The sequence below is a fragment of the Mirounga angustirostris genome, unplaced genomic scaffold (assembly GCF_029215605.1).
Source record: "Mirounga angustirostris isolate CCGP_5_RB_7025 unplaced genomic scaffold, mMirAng1.0.hap1 SCAF_7, whole genome shotgun sequence".
NCBI lineage: Eukaryota > Metazoa > Chordata > Mammalia > Carnivora > Phocidae > Mirounga > Mirounga angustirostris.
The window spans coordinates 87,420,196-87,439,726 of NW_026991715.1; the positions used below are offsets into that span (position 1 = coordinate 87,420,196).

Below are 19,531 nucleotides of genomic sequence, written 5' to 3' on the forward strand. Positions count from 1 at the left end.
TTTCTCAGCTTTTCAACCTTCCAGTTAATGCTTTGTGCTTTCTGCTCAGTTCCTTGGAGTTTCCCACACATTATGTGTAGTTCAGAGATTAGCCTAGTATTTGAGCACAATTTATATGTGGATTGTTGGATTCTTTCACTGTGCTCCCTCCTTTTTGGAATTTGCTCCTCAATTTCTAGCCTCTCTGCCAGCCCTGAATTCTGTTTTCTGACACCTCAAGCTACTAAGAGTTGTGTTGCTTGCAGAGCCCTCAGAGGAAAAGCTAAATAAATGCTCATCTAATTCAGAAACGTTCCTTTCTTTTGTGGGTTACATAATTTTCAGTTTTCTGATTTTGGTGGAACTTTTGCACATTTAAAGAATCCTTTTTATATTTAATCCAGAGATTATAATTGTTATATACAGGAGGTTTAGTCATACCAGCTACTCTGCCATATCAGAATGGCACCGTATCCATGCATGTTTGAGTGAGACAAAAAATAGGCAATTAGAAGTTTTGGATCCCTTGGCCTGTTCAATGATAGCCTTCACTGTAAGGTGTTGAGAAAAATTAGATTTTTGTTGTTGGGAAGTATCCTAATTGTCAGTATCCATAGGTCCCTCTCTCCTTGAATTATTTAGTTTTCTTAGTGAGGAATCCTTTAATTTCTTGTATGGCTGGGGATATGATAGATATATGCCCATTTTTCAGCATTCTGGGAGCCTAATGGACCTGGAAATCTCATATTTTGTTGTAGAGTTTCATGAATCCCTCTATTTTCAATATGGTCTTAGCTGTATTTTGTGATATAAAACATATTTCATTTTCTGTTCAACATTTTCAAAGATTAAATCTCCTCTCTTTTCCAAGGGTTTGGGAAGTATGTTTTTTGGCTGTGAATGGTGGAAGAAGAAACGTAGGGGCCTAAGAAACTTCTTATAAAAGTGTTCAACTGATATCTTATTTTCTGTTCCAACTTTAGAAGGATCTGATACTCAATTCCTGAGCATATCTGGAATTTTATGGTAAGAATTAGATTTTTTCTCAGTGGCTTCTCCCATTTTGAATCTGGGTTTCAGGTATATCCAGTCTTCTAAGTCAGTTACCATTTGTCCATCTGTTCTTAGATTCTGGGATTTAGTTGATATTATTTCTCTCTTTCTTTTTGTGGATATATGCCTTTGTTCTTCTTCTGGTCATTTTAAATGATATTTCGTAAGGAGTGAAGATAAATCATCTGGATTCAATCCTGTTCCACTTGTCTTAAGATAATATTTATTTTCATCTTCTATTTTTAAATAAACAAACTGATTTATTAAACCAGATACCCTCTTTTGAAACATCAGTTAATAGCACTTTTACAAAAGTCAGTTTTGAAAAGCATAGGTATATCAAATGACTAAACCAGTGTTGAATGTAAATATCAGTTCTGCAATCTCCTCTATACCATGAAATGGTGTTTCTTTGGCTATTTTTCCTTAAAATAGCAAGAGTAAAAAGACTTATCATCTCTTTCAATGTAATATGCTTGCTTTGGACTTATGTTGTAAAAGAATGGCTCACAACAGACAAGTATATACATGCAGTGCTGCCACTTCAGAACTTGCCTTAAAGAAGTGTGAATAAAAATGGCCTAGCAACTACTCCATGCCCTTCCTCCACCAGTCAGTGCAAGCCAAAGGAAACCTACTTCATGAGAACTAGAATTTACTTTAGAGCTTTATTAGCTTGCTTTGAGTATGAACTTGATTTTCTAACATGAAGATTAGTGAACTCATTCTCTGAAAAGTAATGTTGTGTAAGCATTTTCAGTCTTTCACCAAAGAATTCATTATTTCACTGAATATATATGAATCTACATATACTTTCTATTTTTTAGGCCATTTGTAAATTGAGCATATGCTCATCTTCATAAAATCATCTGTGAGGGATAGTTTTTATGTTTATTTTTTCATTTCCAATCAACTAAGGATCATATTCGTATCACTAATCATTTAATTTTTGGTTTTGGTTTTTTATGGTTTTTTGGGGGGGAGGGTAGTTCACCAATATAGCATGAAAGCTCTTAAGAGTCAGAAATAAATCAATAAGTTAGAGGAGAATACTGGACTTTGTTTATTGGTGTTATCAGGAATGGGGACATATGAGAAGAGTTTATTGCATGTTGGAGGAAAGTAAAAAAAAAAAAAAAAAAAAAGTACTGAAAGTAACACCTGTGAAGTAAGGTTAAAGAAAGGGCCTAGAGTTATTTAGCCAGAAATGAGATTGATGTAATAACTATTTATATATATATTTATTACAGAACATGACTGATTGTTGTTTGTCTTTGCTGAAATCCAGAAAGAAAAAAGTTCAAGGGTAGAAATACAAATGGGATACATTTAACCAGTACTTAGAAGAGCAGTGTGAAGGTTGACAGATATTGGAATGCTTGTGATGGGACACATCTCCTTGGAACAGTAAAGAGCTTTAAATGTAGCAATCTTCTCTGTCACGAATGGTGACCGATCCCCCCCCTAAGGCTTCCACAGGGCCCTTCCAGACCTGTAATTCTCTGGGTCATTTCTGTTCTAGCCTTCAGAGGTTGGAAGTGAACCGCACTCAGCAAACACCTGCCCTTTCAGGAGCGCTAACAGTGCTAAAGGGGGCAGTGTCGGCGGCAGCACAGCTCCGTCTCTTCTAACTGAAGACTTCACTCAAAGGTGAGTCAGGTCAGTGAGGACCCAGGCGCTTCCCTCTCCTCCAGCTATCACGGGGGCGGGCACAGGAGCTCTGGGAGATCGGCGACCACAGGGCACCCTCCCCAGCTGCCAATATAAGCTTTGACAGAGGGATGAACAGGGGATGGCTGATTAGCTGGTGATAGGTGGGAGGGACTCGCCACCTAGACGCGCTCCGGGAAGGATGAGTAGCGCCGATGACAGCCAGGTCCCTCTCTCACGCTTCTGCTGCTACGTGGTCCAGACCCATGTGCTCCCAGAGCGCGCTGGGCGTCCGCCACTCCTGGGGCGAGCGTCCCACTGCGCGCGTGGTGCCTTCCAGGTTCCTGGCTTCCGCGGGAGGGCGCGTGGGATGATGCTCTGGTCCTCGTGCTTTCCCCAAGCTCCTAGCATCCGGAGCCGCCCAAGCCGGCACCGCCGCAGCCACAGCCAGGGAGGGAGAAAGGAAAAAAGGGAGGGGGCTGGAAAGGCTCGGCGGAGGGAGGAGGAGAGGTGGGGAGGGAGGGAGCGAAGGGGGAGGGAATCTCTCCCCTTTGCAGTGCCTCCGCCTCTCCTCTCAGGCTGGTGGCGACTGGGTTCTCCTTCCACACCCTCTCCTAGTTCTTCGCCCCCTTCTCCTCCCACCCTCCTTCCCTCCCTCCCTCCCTCCCTCCCTCCTTTCCGAGTGTGCAGGAAAGGAGCTGCAGCCTGCGCGCAGCCCAGGGAGCCGGGGGAGGCGCCGGGGGAAGGCGGCGGCGGCGGCGGCCGCGGCGCTGGCGGCCGCGGCGGTGGGTGTGTGCGAGTGTGTGAAGGACGCCACCTCTCGCTCCTGCGTTTGCAGGCAGCGGCGGGCGGCCGGGCTTCTCGCTCCGGCAGCGGCAGCGACGGCGGTGGCGGCTTCCGGAGTCCCGCCGCGAAGATGCTCAAAGTCACGGTGCCCTCGTGCTCCGCCTCGTCCTGCTCTTCAGTCACCGCCAGTGTGGCCCCGGGGGCCGGGAGCCTCGTCCCGGATTACTGGATCGAAGGTTCCAATAGAGATGCTTTGAGCGATTTCTTCGAGGTGGAGTCGGAGCTGGGACGGTAAGGCGGGGGGCACCCTGGACGTGGTGGAGTCGCCCGTACTGCGCACGGGCTCGGGCTTCTGGGGAAGCCCGCGGCGCGCACCGGGGGCAGTCCCTTTTGCAGGGACTGCTCCCGGGGATGCGGGAGCCAGCCTCCCTGTCCTTTGATTTCTCCCCGCCTAGTGTCTAGGAGAGAGCTAAGCACATTCAAGTTGGGAGTCGGGTGTCTCTCGGAGCGCCCAGGCCGGCGCAGCTGCGAGCAGCAGCCCGACTCTCCCACCCTCGCTCCCTCCTCCTCGCCGGCTGCCACTTCCCTTGGGTGACAGCTCCCACCACACGTGGGCCCTGCTTTCCCGAATGGTGTCTTTGCTCACGATTATAGCTTGCCAGAGGGTCTTGTTTGTCTAGTTATTTTTTGGGGTAGGGGAGGAGGGTGCCTCTCCAAACCATGACAGAATTATTAAATTAGATTCTTCCCCTTTCCTCTCATCAAACTCTCCAAAGCAAGTGGCACTAGAAATTAAACTTAAATACTAGCTTCCTTGCAGAGTCTGCTCAGGAGTGAAAGGGGGGAATGAATCATTTTTAAGAGAGTTGAAGGCAGAATAATGAACTAGTGTGGCTTTAAAGAAAAAACAGCAAAAGGGGTCTAGGCAGTGGTAATTAGAAGAATTCTGCTCTTCTTTCATGCTGGAGTGATTTATTTAAATTATATATGCAAAAAGCTATCTCTCTGGGGTTGCAGAAATGTCCCTCATCTCTCCTCTGAAGATCCAAACAGGTAGAGAGTGGTTTTGCCATGTGGATGATGCCATATGTTCTCAAATTTTTAAACATAGAAAATTATTTTTTTCTTTCCCTTCTTCTTTTTTCCTTCTTTCCTTTCTGTTATTGGTAGGTAAAGAGAATTCCTTTCAACACTCATTTTAGATCCAGGCCATTTATGGTAGGGAATCTGAAAATGTAATTTCAAGTGTTGACAAGTTGAAGCTTCTGTACTTAATACTTGTAATTTTATTTTCTATTCTCTTTTTGTTGGAAAGAGTTTAGCTAAGAACCATTTTTTTTTTTTTTTTAATGCCATTGAAGACCACAGTGTAGGATTATGGATTTTGGTACTTGGTGGGAGGGTGTTAAGGGTCACCTCCCCCCCCCCCCCCAATTTGCCACTATATTAATGGCTCATAGATATAGAAGGTATGTAAGAAAGGCAAAATTTCTGAATGAAAATGTAGTCTTTTGTCATTGTTTAAAAATTTTCCAGGGCATCTGGGTGGCTTAGTTGGTTAAGCATCCAACTCTTCATTTTGTCTAAAGCCATGATCTCAGGGTCCTGGGATCCATGCCCTGCAATGGACTCCATGCTCAGTGGGAAGTCTGCTTGAGATTCTTCCTCTCCCTCTATGCCCCCCACTCGCTCGTGCCCTCTGTCTCTCTCAAATAAATAATCTTGAAAAAAATGTTCCAAAATACTTGGGCATTGAATAGTATATACATACATATCCTACTTGATCAAAATTTTCAATGTTCATCTGAAGATGTGCTATTGTATACATTCGCTAATAGGTTGGAAATAAATGAAGTGTCTCCTTTCTTCAGATTCGAACCTTACTATAAGTGTATGGTGAGCTGCAGGGGAGCAGTGTAAATTTCTGATTAAAGAGATAATCTACTTACAATTGTTTACTTGGTGTTTTAGAAACTGCCACCTAGTAGAGGAAGTGTCTGCTGGTGCTAAAGGGACTGTCCCACCACCAAATCTAACTGCTTTCTGAGTAACATTTGCCCTAGATGCCTAATTGACTCGGACTTCTCAATAACACATATTATCTTTATGAATAGCTTTACCATCAGGAAACTCAAGACATTTCTTTAATTTGACGAATGGAAAATTGGTTAGAAAAAAATAAACTGTCAGTTGTACACATCTATGGATGGTAGACTTCGTAGGGAAAACCTAAGGAATTTGAAGTTTATTTTTTAAAAAAGCTTTGTGCTATATTTTGCAGACAAAATTGGAAGACAAATTTGGAAGACAAATATAAATCAATTATGTATTGCTGAGGTTCTCACTTGCTTTCTAGTTGTTTGATTACCTTGCAAATCACAGAATTAGAATATTTTGAGAAAACTAAAAATTCTCTCTTTTGCTGCTTTTCAGTAGTCATGTGTATTAGGTAAGTTCTCTGTAGATGGCAGTATTGGTGAGGTGCATACTTACTCCATTTGGCTGAGACTGAGAAATGTCACTTCATGATCAGTTATTTTTTTCAACAAAATAAACCTAAAACATAAAGCAACTAATGTTACAGATATAATACTAAGAATCTATATAGCCAGAGAATATAGCAGAATTATAATTATAGGTATTGACTGACAGAAGTCTTCCTTCCTCCACTAGGGATAAAGTTGAGACTCAGTCGATTGGTTTCAAGTCTTTACTCTCTTAACTCTCAGTTTTGGGCCAAATCTGCCTATCAGTGGTGACTCTAAGGCCAAAACATTTAATTCACTAGTTACACAGTTGTCATTAAGATGTTAAGGGAACAAAGACCTTGGTGTGGAATGTCATTGTGGTTAGTTCCAGGGTATCGACAATCCCCACTAGATTAAGTTGATTTGTGAGTAGTCATTCCTCTGTTAAAACTATCTGTTGTAGGCTAGTGACTCCTGAATTAAAGAAGATTGGACATGTGACTATTAGGGCAGCACACCCTGAGGATGTGTTTGGGAATTTTAGGGAGAGCAGTGAAAGCCAGTTGAAGTCCCTGTATAGTGCTGGCAACACTGTTTCACAGGTAGCCCATGGCTGTGTGATAGCTCTTATTTTACTATATATATATGTATCAGGATAAGGGGTGAGTGGTGGGGGTGGGGGTAAGGAGGATTATTTAAAGCGTATCAGGCAAACTAATTTAATTTTTCTAAAATCACTTTTGAAAATACTGCTTTATTTATAGAGTTTGTCAAAAAGTTTACAAAAATTGTGATGCCCCAACAAATACAGTTCTGTTTATAAATATGAATTGGCCATGATCCTATTCAAGGCTCCCTATCCTAGAGAGTAGTTGGTCCTTTGCCCAGTAATTTGAGAAATTGGCTTTTTAAAGTTTTTTCTAAGGGAGAAAAGAGCCTGCTTCTGGTCCAGATTCTGTCCAGTGGTTTGGCACAGGGACCAACAGGATTTGGCCTGGGCTGCCCTGTGGTGGGGATTATGCATCCAAACCCAAGTCCTGTTTTCAGTTATTTCCCACCTTTTGTTTCTCTCTGTAATATGAGACTGAAAGAATGTATGCAAAATGAGATGTATTCCCACACACAAAAGTTAAGGGAAACCAAATGAAAGATAACTAGTACAAAAGAAGAGTGTGTTAAATTATCTTGGAATAAATTTTTAAATAAATTTCCATTCTACTTAACTATAGTTTCTTTAAGCTAGTGAATTTCAATCACCATCACCCCCCCCACCCAACCTGATCCACAATTTAAAGGAGTACATTTATATGGCAAAGGAATTAAAGCAGAGTTTCATAGGATCCCTTGCTATATGTATTATTGCTTAGGAACCAAATAGATTTAGATAGTGAGACATAGGTTTGTGTAAAATAGAAACAGTGTGTGTGTTTAGAATGGAAACAAGTTTCATAAAACAATGTTTATTCTTACTACCAACAGTGTACTCTAATATTTCCTATTCTATGCTGTTTGATTTTATTCTATTTCATTAAAATATTGGCTGAATCCACATGATTTCGTATCTCACTAATGCGTTGTGACTCAGTATGAAAATGCTGTTCTGGGCCATAAATCTATGTATGCCAGATTAAAATATGAGGCAGACCCCTTTTGAAAAATGCCCTGCAGACCAGCTGGTAACACTGAGTGGTCTCCATTGGCACAACTCTGTAGAGAAAAGTTCTCCTGTCTTTGCCTGTAAGTCCTCATTGGGTTTCCCCTTCCCGACATTTTGGAAAAACTCTAGTGTCTCCCCAAGATCTGCTGGGTGTACTGTACTCTGAAATGGCTGAGGGGGCAGGAGCCTGGGCCAGCAGCACCTTTACTATATAGGGGAGGAATTCAGAGGCCTGAACACTTGTGTATTCCACTTGGTAACACTTAATTCTGGCCCTGGGTAATGGGCAGCAGATACTTCCTGTAAGGAAACATGAAAGTGTGCATTTTCTAACAGCAGGGCTCCAACCAGTGCTCCTGCCTGGTGAGGAGTCAGATCCTCTCTTTCTCCTTCCCTGTCTTTGTTTGAGCCCCTTCCTGAGCCATTTTTAGCCAGTACTTCTCATACTCTTGGTTTTCCCCCACGCTGTCCTTTAGGACCCCACAGCCTATCTAGAATATACTGTTGGTTATGGTTCTCCTGCCACCCACACTGCACTTACTATCTTAAGCTCTTTTGGAGATCTAACTAGGAATTAAAAATATAACTGTTTGGTCCCTCTGTTGTTCTCTGGGCATCCAATTCTTCTCTCAGGCAGTTGGCTCAGGAGCAAGTGGGAGAATAGACACCCGGGTACACATGCTTGAACACTGACTGTAAGCTCCCAGAAGGCAGTCTGTGGATTTGGCTGGTTCACTGTCATGTGCTCAGTGCCTAGCACAGAGCTCAGTGCTGGGCAAGTGCCCAACAAATGATTTTAAGAGAGTGAGTGAATGATAATGAAATGGGCCAAGAACAGTGGGCATGACCCCAGGGAAAGGGAAATCAGATGACTTGTTTATCTTCTCCCTAAAATTTGTATGACCATAATCTCATGTGTGCTAGTTTTCTTTCATCACGGTGGGAGTCCTGATAACTGTCACCTCTGTAGCTTGTAGGTGTTGAAAATAATGCTCCTTTTCTGTTGGCAGAGAGCTTTGTGGCTCTGAAATGAAAAGGATTCCGTTTCACCTTCACTATCATTTTGCCACAGGCATCTCAGAATTAGGAAGTTAAATCAACTTGAATGTAAAGGTATGAAATACCTCCAAGTTATACCAACCACTAACTTTAATACATAGTAAATGTTAAATTTGGAAATCTACTCATTGTAAAGAGCCTTAAAATTAAGTGATGACTATGATAGGATCATTACTTTAGAACACACTGTTTTTCCATGTTTAAATACTGTTACGAGGGTAAAAACTCCTAATTTTGAAAAAAAAAAAAAAAAAGACAGGTGCTATTTGCTTCTAAACTGTTCTAGAGAACTTTACTTGAGTAAAAAAGAGAGACAGAAAGAGAAACAAAACACTAACCACAAAATAGCTTCAAAGAACTTTCTTGTAAACACTTTACCCTCAGAATATATGTATGGATTAGTGTTTGCAGTAATATATTTGAGAATAAAATGCTGAGTGGTAGCTGTTTCAGCTTCTGGTTATTATTTTTTTGTGTTAATGTTTTTTGTTTGTTTTGTTTTGTTTTTTTGGCTAGCTTTAAAAGTAGTTTTCTTCAGACTCCCTTTTGGGAAAGCTAGCATAGCTCATATATCTAGTAAAAATTGTATTTTTAAAATTTCAAGGTCAGGTTTATTCTGTAAAATATATTGAGTCAATGAACCATTTAAATCAGGTCAAAGAATAACTTTACGTGAAATCATGAAATCAATAGCAGCTAGAATCAAGGTTTTACTCAAATTACATTAGTCTTTTTTTTTTTTCCTCTTTGATAATGGATCATCTGAAAATCTTGTAACTCCCGTGGCTTAATTAGGAAGTTAGATCTAAATTTTGATAGTATATTGTGAGCACATAAAGGATATGGACTCTTCAGTACAGTCCATTTTTAAATTCTTATTGCTAATTGGGGGCACTGGGGATATGGATGATATAAAATAGTGTGGAAGATTTTCCTCTGTAATCATATCAGTGGCAAAGAGCAAATAAGGAAAGGAGCAATGCTGGAGAGAGGGTGATTTATAACAATGGGCAAAGGATCTTACATGTAGAGTTTTCTTTTTTCTCTTAGACCAGGGTTTCTTAACCTTGGCACCACAGACTTTTGGGGCCAGATAATTCTTTCTGTGGGAGCTCTCCTGTGCACTGTAGGATGTTTAATAGTATCCCTAGCCTCTACCCACTAGATGACAGAAGCAGACCTCCCCCAAAACCCCCAAGTATGACAACCAAAAATGTCTCTAGACATTGTCACATGTTACCGCCTCCCCCTTTTTGTTAAGAACAACTGTTTCAGAAGCTAGAAGCTAGTCTTTTACATGATTTTCTTATAGTTATGTAAAGGTTAACAAGAAGGAGGTTGATGGATTGAAATCATTTGACTTTATCAAGTATCTGCTACAACCAAATGTTTCTCCCATTTCTATGTAATGCCATTAAGATTTTTGTCATATGTGCATACCACCTGTGCTATAATTTGCTTAATATTTTTGTTTAAATTACTCCCATTTTGTTAACCTAAATTTACTTATTGAGAATACTTATTTTCATTAAACTGAAATTAAATTTCATTATTATATTCATGCCATAAATAGAAGCAAATTATAAAAATAAATTGCAGTAAAAACAAAGCATTTTTATTAAACTGGGGCTACAAATGCTTTTTTGCAGAAGGCTCCCAGCCTGAGGATTGTTCTCTCTTTGTTAAAAAGGGAGATTATCAAAGATTAGCAGGTTTAAAACCATAGTAGCACAAACTAAGGATTTCTTCGTGATGGAATCAGAAAAACTGAAAAATAATTGAAAAGAGAATAATGGTCTCATTTTTTGATTCTTTGTTATTTAATTCGATGTCCTTGTGCCACCTAAAGTCCTTTCTGTTACAGGTCCGACCTTCTGTATAACTATGAACTAGGCAATGTATGTTGGTAGTGTGTGTGGCGGGGCAAGGGGGCTGGAATATGAGTGAATATGATGAGTAGAACACTATATATTGACTTCCAGATGTGTAGCTCACTGTAAATTTAATATGAGATAAATAATAAGTAAAACTAATATGAGGTGGAGATTGGACGATCACCATGGTCTAAAAATGGAGTGATAATTCTGACTGGGAGGATTGAGGAGTCTTCATGGAAGGGGTGGACCTTGAAATTCAGCAGAATTTTAACAGGAAGAGCTTTGGTGAAGGACATACCAGGAAAGTACATTCTAAGAAAAGGCAAAAGCAGGCAGAAGAATACAGGATACACATTTTATTTTGCAAACTTTATAAAACATGAACATTGTCATGGCAGTTAAGGTGGGAGGGTAAGCTGATGTCAGGCCAAAGAGAGCCTGTAAAAACAAAACATCTATATCAGTTGAAAACCCAAATGGTAGATAAAGAGAAAGTAACCATGATGAGAGCAAAGGGTGGCTATGGAAGCAGCTGCATCTTGGGTTGATGTTGTGGGACTCAGAACTTGCCATTAACCCTTAAACCAGGGGGGTGGGTAAGAGAGAACTTACCCTGTTTGTTAGAAAGGAAGGGAGGGAGGGAGAGAGAGAAAGGAAAGAAAGGAAGGAAAGGGAAGAAAAACACCTCCCACAGCCTATGATGAGATAAGAAAGGGGAAGTGGGATTGCAGCGATTGAGATCAGTTACCTAGACCTGGTAAAGAGCCCATAAAGAAATAGACTGTTAATATTTTAGGTTTTGTGGGCCATATGGTCTCTGTGGCAATTCAGCTCTGTGATGGCTGAGTGAAAACAGCCATAGACAACACAGAAACAAATGCACATGCTGTGTTCCAATAAAACTTTATTTATGACCATGAAATTTGAATTTCATATAATTTTCACATCACAAAATATTCTTCTTCTTCTGATTTTTAAAAACCATTAAAATATGTAAAAACTATTTTTAGGTTGCAGACTATACAGAAACTAGTGACTGCCATATTAGGCTCTTGGCCTGTGGTTTGCCAAATTCTGACCTAGAACAGTCAAGTTAAAATTCTACTCCTTCAGTTACATGAGAATTTCAAGTTAAAATGATATCAAGACTTCATTTATTCAAGAAACTACCTTGCATCTCCCTTTCACTTTGATACTAGTTTTTCAGGTGGGCATGAACTTTATTATTTTTTTTTAATGATTTTATTTATTTATTTGAGAGAGAGGGGGAGAGAGACCATGAGAGAACATGAGAGAGAGTACAAGCACGGGGGAGATTTAGAGGGAGAAGCAGACTTCCCACCGAGCAGGAAGCCCAATGTGGGGCTCCATCCCAGGACCCTGGGATCGCGACCTGAGCCAAAGGCAGACACTTAACCAACTGAGCCACCCAGGCGCCCGCTAAATTGGGACTCCGTTTAAATAATATTTTGAAAAAATAGAATTCTTTTTTATTTTGAATAGACTTAAGAGCTAAATAAAAGCAGTCAATGACATTTTGATTAAAGTGGGATGTCCACATCTAGGGTATGCTAGAGGAAAGTATTAGGGAATCTGTTTTTAAAAATTCTTCTAATTTTTGCTTTTAATTTTTTTTTGGATGTTTTAAAAAGCACATTACAGATTGGTTCAGTAGCACATGTATAGCATCTGCAGGTACAAAAATACCCATAACTTGGGAGCATGTTCATAAAAACATTTTGTTGGGATGATTATTGGATCAAAGAATGGTAGTTATGAGTGGCTACTAAATAAGCTTCTTTATTTCTATTTAAATAACATTCTACATTTTGAAAATGTTTTTAAAGCAGATACATAGATAAAAATGCAAACAAAAAAAGAAATCATATGGCAAGTTGTGTCTTTGTGCAGAAAGAGGAAGTGGGTACAAATATGCACTTGTTATGCATTTTAAGACTACTTGATAAAAGGTTTTGATAAGAACTTACTGCAATTGTAACCAAAGAAGTCATTTGGCAGAAAACAGAAAAAGAGAAAAAGAATACTGCTTGCCCATCAATCAGAGGGTTGAATGGATTTTGTTTTTCTTTATTGTTGAATCCCAAATTCATATTATTTCCAAGAACCTCAATTTTATTTTATTATTTTTTAAGATTTTTAAAATTTATTTATTTGACAGAGAGAGAGCACAAGCAGGTGGAGCATCAGGCAGAGGGAGAGGGAGATGCAGGCTCCCTATTGAGCAGAGAGCCTGACATGGGACTCGACTCAATCCCAGATCCTGGGATTGTGACCTGAGCCAAAGGCAGATGCTTAACTGACTGAGCCACCTAGGTGCCCCAAGAACCTCAATTTTAATATACCTACTTCATGGTAAATTTTGCCAACTGCCGTCTTAGGCAGCTGAAGTGTTTGGTGGGCAGTGCTTGCAGACTTGTGGTCATTAGTGCCAGGATGCTGAGTTTAACCCTGTCAACAAATGCAGTCTCATTACTCAATTACTTCTTAAGTCATGCTTCAGGGTCATATGGTTGAAAAATTCACCAAGTGCAAAAATACAGAAATATTCTTAAAAGATAAAAAAGGCTAGACTTGAACAACCCTCTGATTGGAGTGGTCTTCTAGAAAGGTAATGGATATGACATATGTTCTTAACTGTTTTCTCTACTAGTTTGCAGTAGCAGTCTTTGTTAAAAGTGTACTTCCTTTTATTTATATCATGATTATAGACAGAACTTGACTAATATTACAAACCAGAACAAAGAAGAGGAGGCGATTGCAAATCTTGTGAGCACACGTTTATTGCTACCTACAGTGCAGCAGTTGAATGATTTCTCCCTACTTCAAGTCCTTGTGGACTGCTTGATAGGGACTTCGGCTTGCATGTTAGCCTTCATTGCACTTTTTTATCTTGCGGTGCCTCACTTGTACTGGGGGACAGCTGGTTAGTGACTGTTGTAACGTAGTAGGTGATAACCTTTCATTTGGGGCTCCAACAGACGTACAAAATTGTTCTTCAGGTGTGACAACTAGTCAGTCCACGTTTACTCTTTGACAGGATATAAGTTTCCTATTACCTATTCATTCAAGTGAATATTATTTTTTTTTCAAAGCTCCCTGTTAGGATAACCCCTGAGAAAATAAGACTGTATTATTAAATGTAACCAAATTCACAATATGTAATTCAATAAATCAGCTTGGCCTAAAGTGTTCAATCATAATAGGCCTCTGAAGATTTCTTGTGTGAGTGGAAACATTTTCAGTGGCTCCTATGGGACTCTGGGTCCTTCCTCTCCTTTTTTCCTCAACGTGAGTAATGTAAACTAGTAATATTCAATGAGGTAAACTCTTGAGAAGCTCTGCTGAATGTATCCTGTAACTAGAAGCAAACTAAAACCATAACAGACAGAACTCTTCATGTATATGTATGATACGTTAGTGAAATAGAAAGCTGAGGAAAGTATCAGGATAATCTACGGCAAACTAGTACAGTTCTTTCAAATCTTGAGGTACTGAGGAAATGGAATGTCAGGACTGAGCAGACCTGGGGAGCCGTTGAGGTTCCGGCCTAGGCCAGGAGGGGGCAGCAGAGTGCCAGTCCAGGTTTGAGCTGGCAGATGGTGGAGGGGGTGATCCGAAGGCAACCAGAGCCCAAGGGAGAGGCGGACAAGGCAGCTACTTAGGAGGGCTTCAAGGCTGGGCAGCAAGCTGACCATTCTGAACGGTTGAGCCTTGAGGGTGAAGGAGGACTGCTGACTAAGGGAGGGGCTAAGACAAGAAGTGAACTAGATGGTGCGGGATGTGGGCAGGAAAACAGGCAGGAGCAAATTGCTGCTTGATGGCTATGTGCCTTTAGGCAGAACATTGAACTTCACTTAGCCATATTTATAAAAGAAGTATATCCTCCCCAAGGTTGCTATGAGGATGAAGTGAGACCTGAATGTAAAAGTATTAGCTCTGAATCTCCACATAAGCTTTATACCATTCCCCAGATAGGACACGAGGTGGGAGGTAGGGGATAATGATTCCTATAGGTATCTATAGGGGAAAAACCTCAGTCTAGCTTACTTGGCCCTTTTTAGCAATCTGACCCAAACTTGCCTGCCAGTCTCATTCCCCACCACTTCTCTTCCTAATTACCAGCATGGAGTCTTTGGTGCTTGTGGTTTAGTCTTATGTACATTGCTAATTATTTCAGTAATACAGCAAGATGATCACACCAGCACCATTTTTCAGATGAGAAACCTGAGGCTCAGAATGTTCAAGCAGGTTGTTCAAGCTCATACAGCCACGGAGGGGATTCAAGTGCAGGTTTGTTAGACTCTAGTGCTTGTTCTCTTTTCTCTATGCCTGTCTTGGCCTCAAGGACCTCTCACAGATCTTCATATCTCTGTGGTGTTGTGCATGAAACTCTCTTGGCCTAAAATGCCCTTGTCCTTCTAATCCTTCAGGACAGTCATCCTACCCCCCCAGGCAGGAGGTTTCTGCTGCCTCCCTGCTCTCATATCACTTCATATGTGTATTGTCTTACAGGTAAATGCTTTGTGGTCTTCACCACCAGAGCCTCTGTTCCTTGGGCAGAGGAACCCTATATCATATCCATCTTTTATCCCCACTACTAAGTCAATTCTTCATCAGCTCCCCCATTACCTGCCTCCCATGAGTGCTTCATAAGTGTTTGTGGAATAGTGAGTGCTTAAATATAGGAAGGCACAAATATTGGAGGAGTTAGGTGAACAGAAACAGAAAAATGGGCAGGACTTAAATCTCTCTTTCTTCAAGATGTTTTCCCTTTGTAGCCCTCTGCTAAACCAGCACACTATGAAATTACTTATTCAGTGCCCGTGTCCCACTCTTCAAAAGAGTGTAAACTGTTGTGGGCTAGGCCTCTGTCCCCTTATTCACTGCTGTGTCCCCAGAGCTTAGTGCAATGCTTGGCACGTAGTAAGCACTCAGTAAACATTTGTTGGGTAAGTGAGTGAGTTGGGGTGCTTCTGCAACTGAAAGTCCTTTTGAACCCAAGGGGCTCTGGTCTTTTGTCAGTCTACTATCTTAAAGGGCCCCATCTGTAAATGATGGAATAGTATGACTTCCTATGATTAGATCATTTACCTCTAAGGTCCCAGATAGCCACAGGCATCTGTGCATCTATGTTTTCTTCCAGTTGAATTCTCTGGATGATTACCTTAGATCTTTACTGTGTGTTCAGGAGACAGAGCAGTTTTTGGAGTAAAGTAGGGCTCTAAGCTTCAAAGCCTTTGTAAATGTGTCGGAAGATCCTCGAACAATTTCTGTTCTTATTCTGTGCCTTTTAAATGCCTAATCTCTTGTTAGAAACATGTATGTACAATTATATTTGCTTATTTTTACTTCCATTAGCGGACCATACTGATGCTGACAACTGTAATATCTAGGACAGGGTTTCCTGGCTTTCCCTCTAGTTTTGTTTTTGAAAAGAATCATTCTTTTTAAAAAGCTTGACTTACGACTTGTTTGTGGCTGTGTAATCAGTCAGTGATGTTCTGTAACATAGTCTTGTAGCATGGGCCCTGCTTGAGCCAGGAGGAGCAGGAAGAGCTAAGGAGAGGATTGTGAAGGAGATAAGAATGTAAATATTCTTCCCTGTGTCTGTCTTTATTTGGGATTGTTATTTTAAATCACCTATTGAGATGTCTGATGCTTTAATCAGAAATATAATTCCTCCACGTAACTTCCAAGTAGGGTCATTAACTTTATGGTCATGCTTTATGCATTGTTGAAATAATTATTCTGGAAAATTTGTGTATCTCCATCTCTATTTTGACAACAGTAGCCAGGGTGTATGGTGAAAGAACTGTGTGTAGGAGGAAGAGGGGCAGAGACAGGGCTGAAGGGCAGAGGGCAGGCCAGCCTTCACCCTGGTGTACTTCTTGTTTCCAAGGTCCATTTACATCTCAACCCACAAGCACCTCTCTGTCCCTGCCATACCATACACTATGCCTTGCTGGAGCCTGGCCTGGGACACTTGTTCTGTGGTGACACTCTTTCTCTCTCTCCTCTGCCATCGAGGCACTAGCACCTAGGTATGCCCTGCGTACCCATACCTGTTGGCTTTCCAGGGGCTGGTGCCTGCCAGCTCCCAGCACATTATTTCCTCAGCAGCTGGTACAGGGTTCTTTTGTTGCCAGTTGGAAGCTCAGCTATTAAAAAATAAGACTTGGCCCATCTTGAGTATCATATGTTTCCATCAGGACTTGGATCAGCATTCTGGCACAATGCACACGGTCACTGGGGCACCTTTCTCGGGACTGAGAACCCAGTCTTCTTCTGGGTCTGGGACCACATCTTCACCTGCTGCTCCAGATACAGTTTCCTTAAGAAACCTGTGATGCTTATGACTCGTTGAGGGCCAGTTTACCATCATTTCACTTGGTCTTATTGAGTTTATTAACATCTATGGCGTTTCTTTAGCACTAGGTTGCCTGCTCTGATAGTTGGTGTCAGTTTCATATTGTAAATTGTAAATTCTCAGAATAGGGTTCATGTTTCTTAGGCTAATGAGCAGCTAACACACAACACTGAAACAGTGGATGTTTACTGCATGGCTTCACAGTAGCACGAGGTGATCCAAGAAGAGAGATCTTAGTATTTGTAAATATTTGACTATTGTTCTTTGTATTTCACATACTGAATAGAACGTTGTTATAACCTTGGGTTTTTTATATCTGCAAACGAAAGAATAATCAGGGTAGTTTAAATATTTCCTGTAGGTGGGTCTTTCTGTATAATTCTTACAGTGCTTTGCTTATAAGAAGGATGTTAAAATTAGGAAATATTAATCATTTTGTAGCTTTATCTTATTTGCACTAACTTTAACTCTTTGTCATGGATTCATTAATTTTTTATTCAGAATAATGCATTCTTCACTGGAAAGTTAAATAAGCAGACCCCGGATTACTGCAACTTAACTGTGATTCAGAAATAAAGAATAGAGTCCTGGAAATCACTTAATGGTATTAAAAAATATATACAGTAAGGAGTATTTTAAAGCAGTCTGTAGTCTGTGTATACTGATAAAGAAAAACATTATCACATTGAAGAGACTTCTTATATTTAAATGATGTCACTATTAGTCCCACCTAAAAATTTATTTCTCTGATGTGGTACCTAACTGGTAAAATAAAGATTGTCTTCCGGTTTCATCATGTATTTGTTTAGTAGCTGCTCTGAATTGTCTGGTACCTATTAGCAGTCTATTGTTAATGAATGTTTTAAATTGTAATGAGCTTCACTTTCTTCATCTGTAGAATGAAAATATCAGTACCTTTCTCACAGAATTATTGCAAAGATTAAAAAAAAGTAAATTATATGGCTGTATTAAACACAAAAAGCTGTGCACATAGTGCAATGATATATATTTTTAATTTGAATAATAATTTTTTTAAAATTCTTAACTCTAGACTTTATTTAGATTTCACCAGCTTTTCCATTGATGTCCTCTTTCTCTTCCAGGATCTTATCCAGACAGCCACATTAGTTTTAGCTGTTATGTTTTCCCTGCCTTCTCTGATATGTGACAGCTTCTCAGTCTTTCCTTGCTTTTCATGACCATGACCGTCTTGGGGAGTACTGGCAGATATCTTGTAGAATGCCCCCCAATCTGGATTTGCCTGTTGTTTTCCCACATGATTAACTGGGATTATACATTTTTGGAAAGAATACCATAGAGGTGAAGTGCCTTTTCTTGTCACATTGTATCAGGGTTACATTGATATCACTGGTGATAGTAACCTTCGTTACTTGGTCCCCATTGTGTTTGCCAGGTTTCTCCACTATACAGTTACTGTTTATCCCTTTCCCTTTTCTGTCTAGTCTTTGGAACTAGGTCACTAAGTCTAACCCACTCTTGGGAGGGAGCATGATGAAGCTCCACCTCCTGGCCGGAATATCTACATACATTATAGTTCTGTAAGGAAGATTTGTAAGCTATTATTTTATCACTAATAAATTCATATATATATATAGAATAATTGAACATCCCAAGTCATTTTCCAAAATTCTTGTAAAAATATACTGCCACTATAGATCATGCACCTGGGAATGTAGATAGTGAGAAACTTTGAATCTGGTAGAAGAAGCTGTCCTTGGACTTTTGTGCTTAGACAATGAAGCATATTAGAGATGAGGACAGGAGAGATGAGAGGTACAAAGATAATGGGGGTCGTATGTCAAGCCTCAAGTTGTGAAAACTCCCAAGATACTCTGACTGTTTCCTGTGTCTCTATCTCCCGGACTACGATGTGTATACATCTACATCATTTATAAGATTTTGACTTAGATTTGCAGGAATGTAGAGTGGATAGCACCTTAGAAATCAGCCAGTCCAGGGTTTCTTTGTACAGATGAAGAAATTGAAGCACAGAGAGGGCACATACCTTCCTCAGCACTCCAGAGCTGGTTAGTAGCACAAATGGGACCACAACCTTACACTCTGACTCTGTGACACACTTCCTTTCCACACACATGCCATTCGCAGAAACCTGGGCCTAAACCAGTACTGGCTTTTCCTCCAAAAGCTTCCTTCGTTATTTCAGAACACAAAATTTCTTATCTCCAAGAAGCTGTTACAGATTGTGATTTTTAAATTTGCACTATTTCCTATCTTGTGTCTTGTGTTTGCATTTTTTTTTTTTGCAGAGGATACAGTCTTAAAAATTAGAATGAACAAAACTGTTAAGCATTGGATAATATTTTATACTTTATTTCTTTGATCTGTTTCACATTTTGGACAGTATTTGTTTATCTTGTAAAAAACTTCTGTCCCTAAATGTATTGAAATCACATTTAAGATCTAGCATGCATGTCAGAGTGCATTCTGTTCCTGTTTGTGAGTAATTTGGGACTAAGATTTTCATTCTTACATGACTAATTGAAGAAACTGGTCAAAATGCTAGTGCCCCACCCAGTTTAAAAAGGTTATCTATATTACAGTATAACATGACGTAAACACCAGTTTGCACACC

General features: G+C 40.3%; 1 protein-coding gene across 1 annotated transcript in view; it reads left to right on the forward strand.

The window, feature by feature from the left end:
- Nucleotides 1–634: 634 nt before the first annotated feature.
- CAMK4 (calcium/calmodulin dependent protein kinase IV) overlaps nucleotides 635–19,531 on the forward strand; it is a 208,335-nt gene continuing 189,438 nt past the window's right edge. Inside the window, exons 1-3 of the mRNA XM_064596460.1 lie at nucleotides 635–1,005; nucleotides 2,555–2,682; nucleotides 3,521–3,759. Of these exons, the coding sequence (XP_064452530.1) occupies nucleotides 3,599–3,759 (161 nt within the window). The 5' untranslated portion in view covers nucleotides 635–1,005; nucleotides 2,555–2,682; nucleotides 3,521–3,598. The remainder of the gene's footprint in view (nucleotides 1,006–2,554; nucleotides 2,683–3,520; nucleotides 3,760–19,531) is intronic.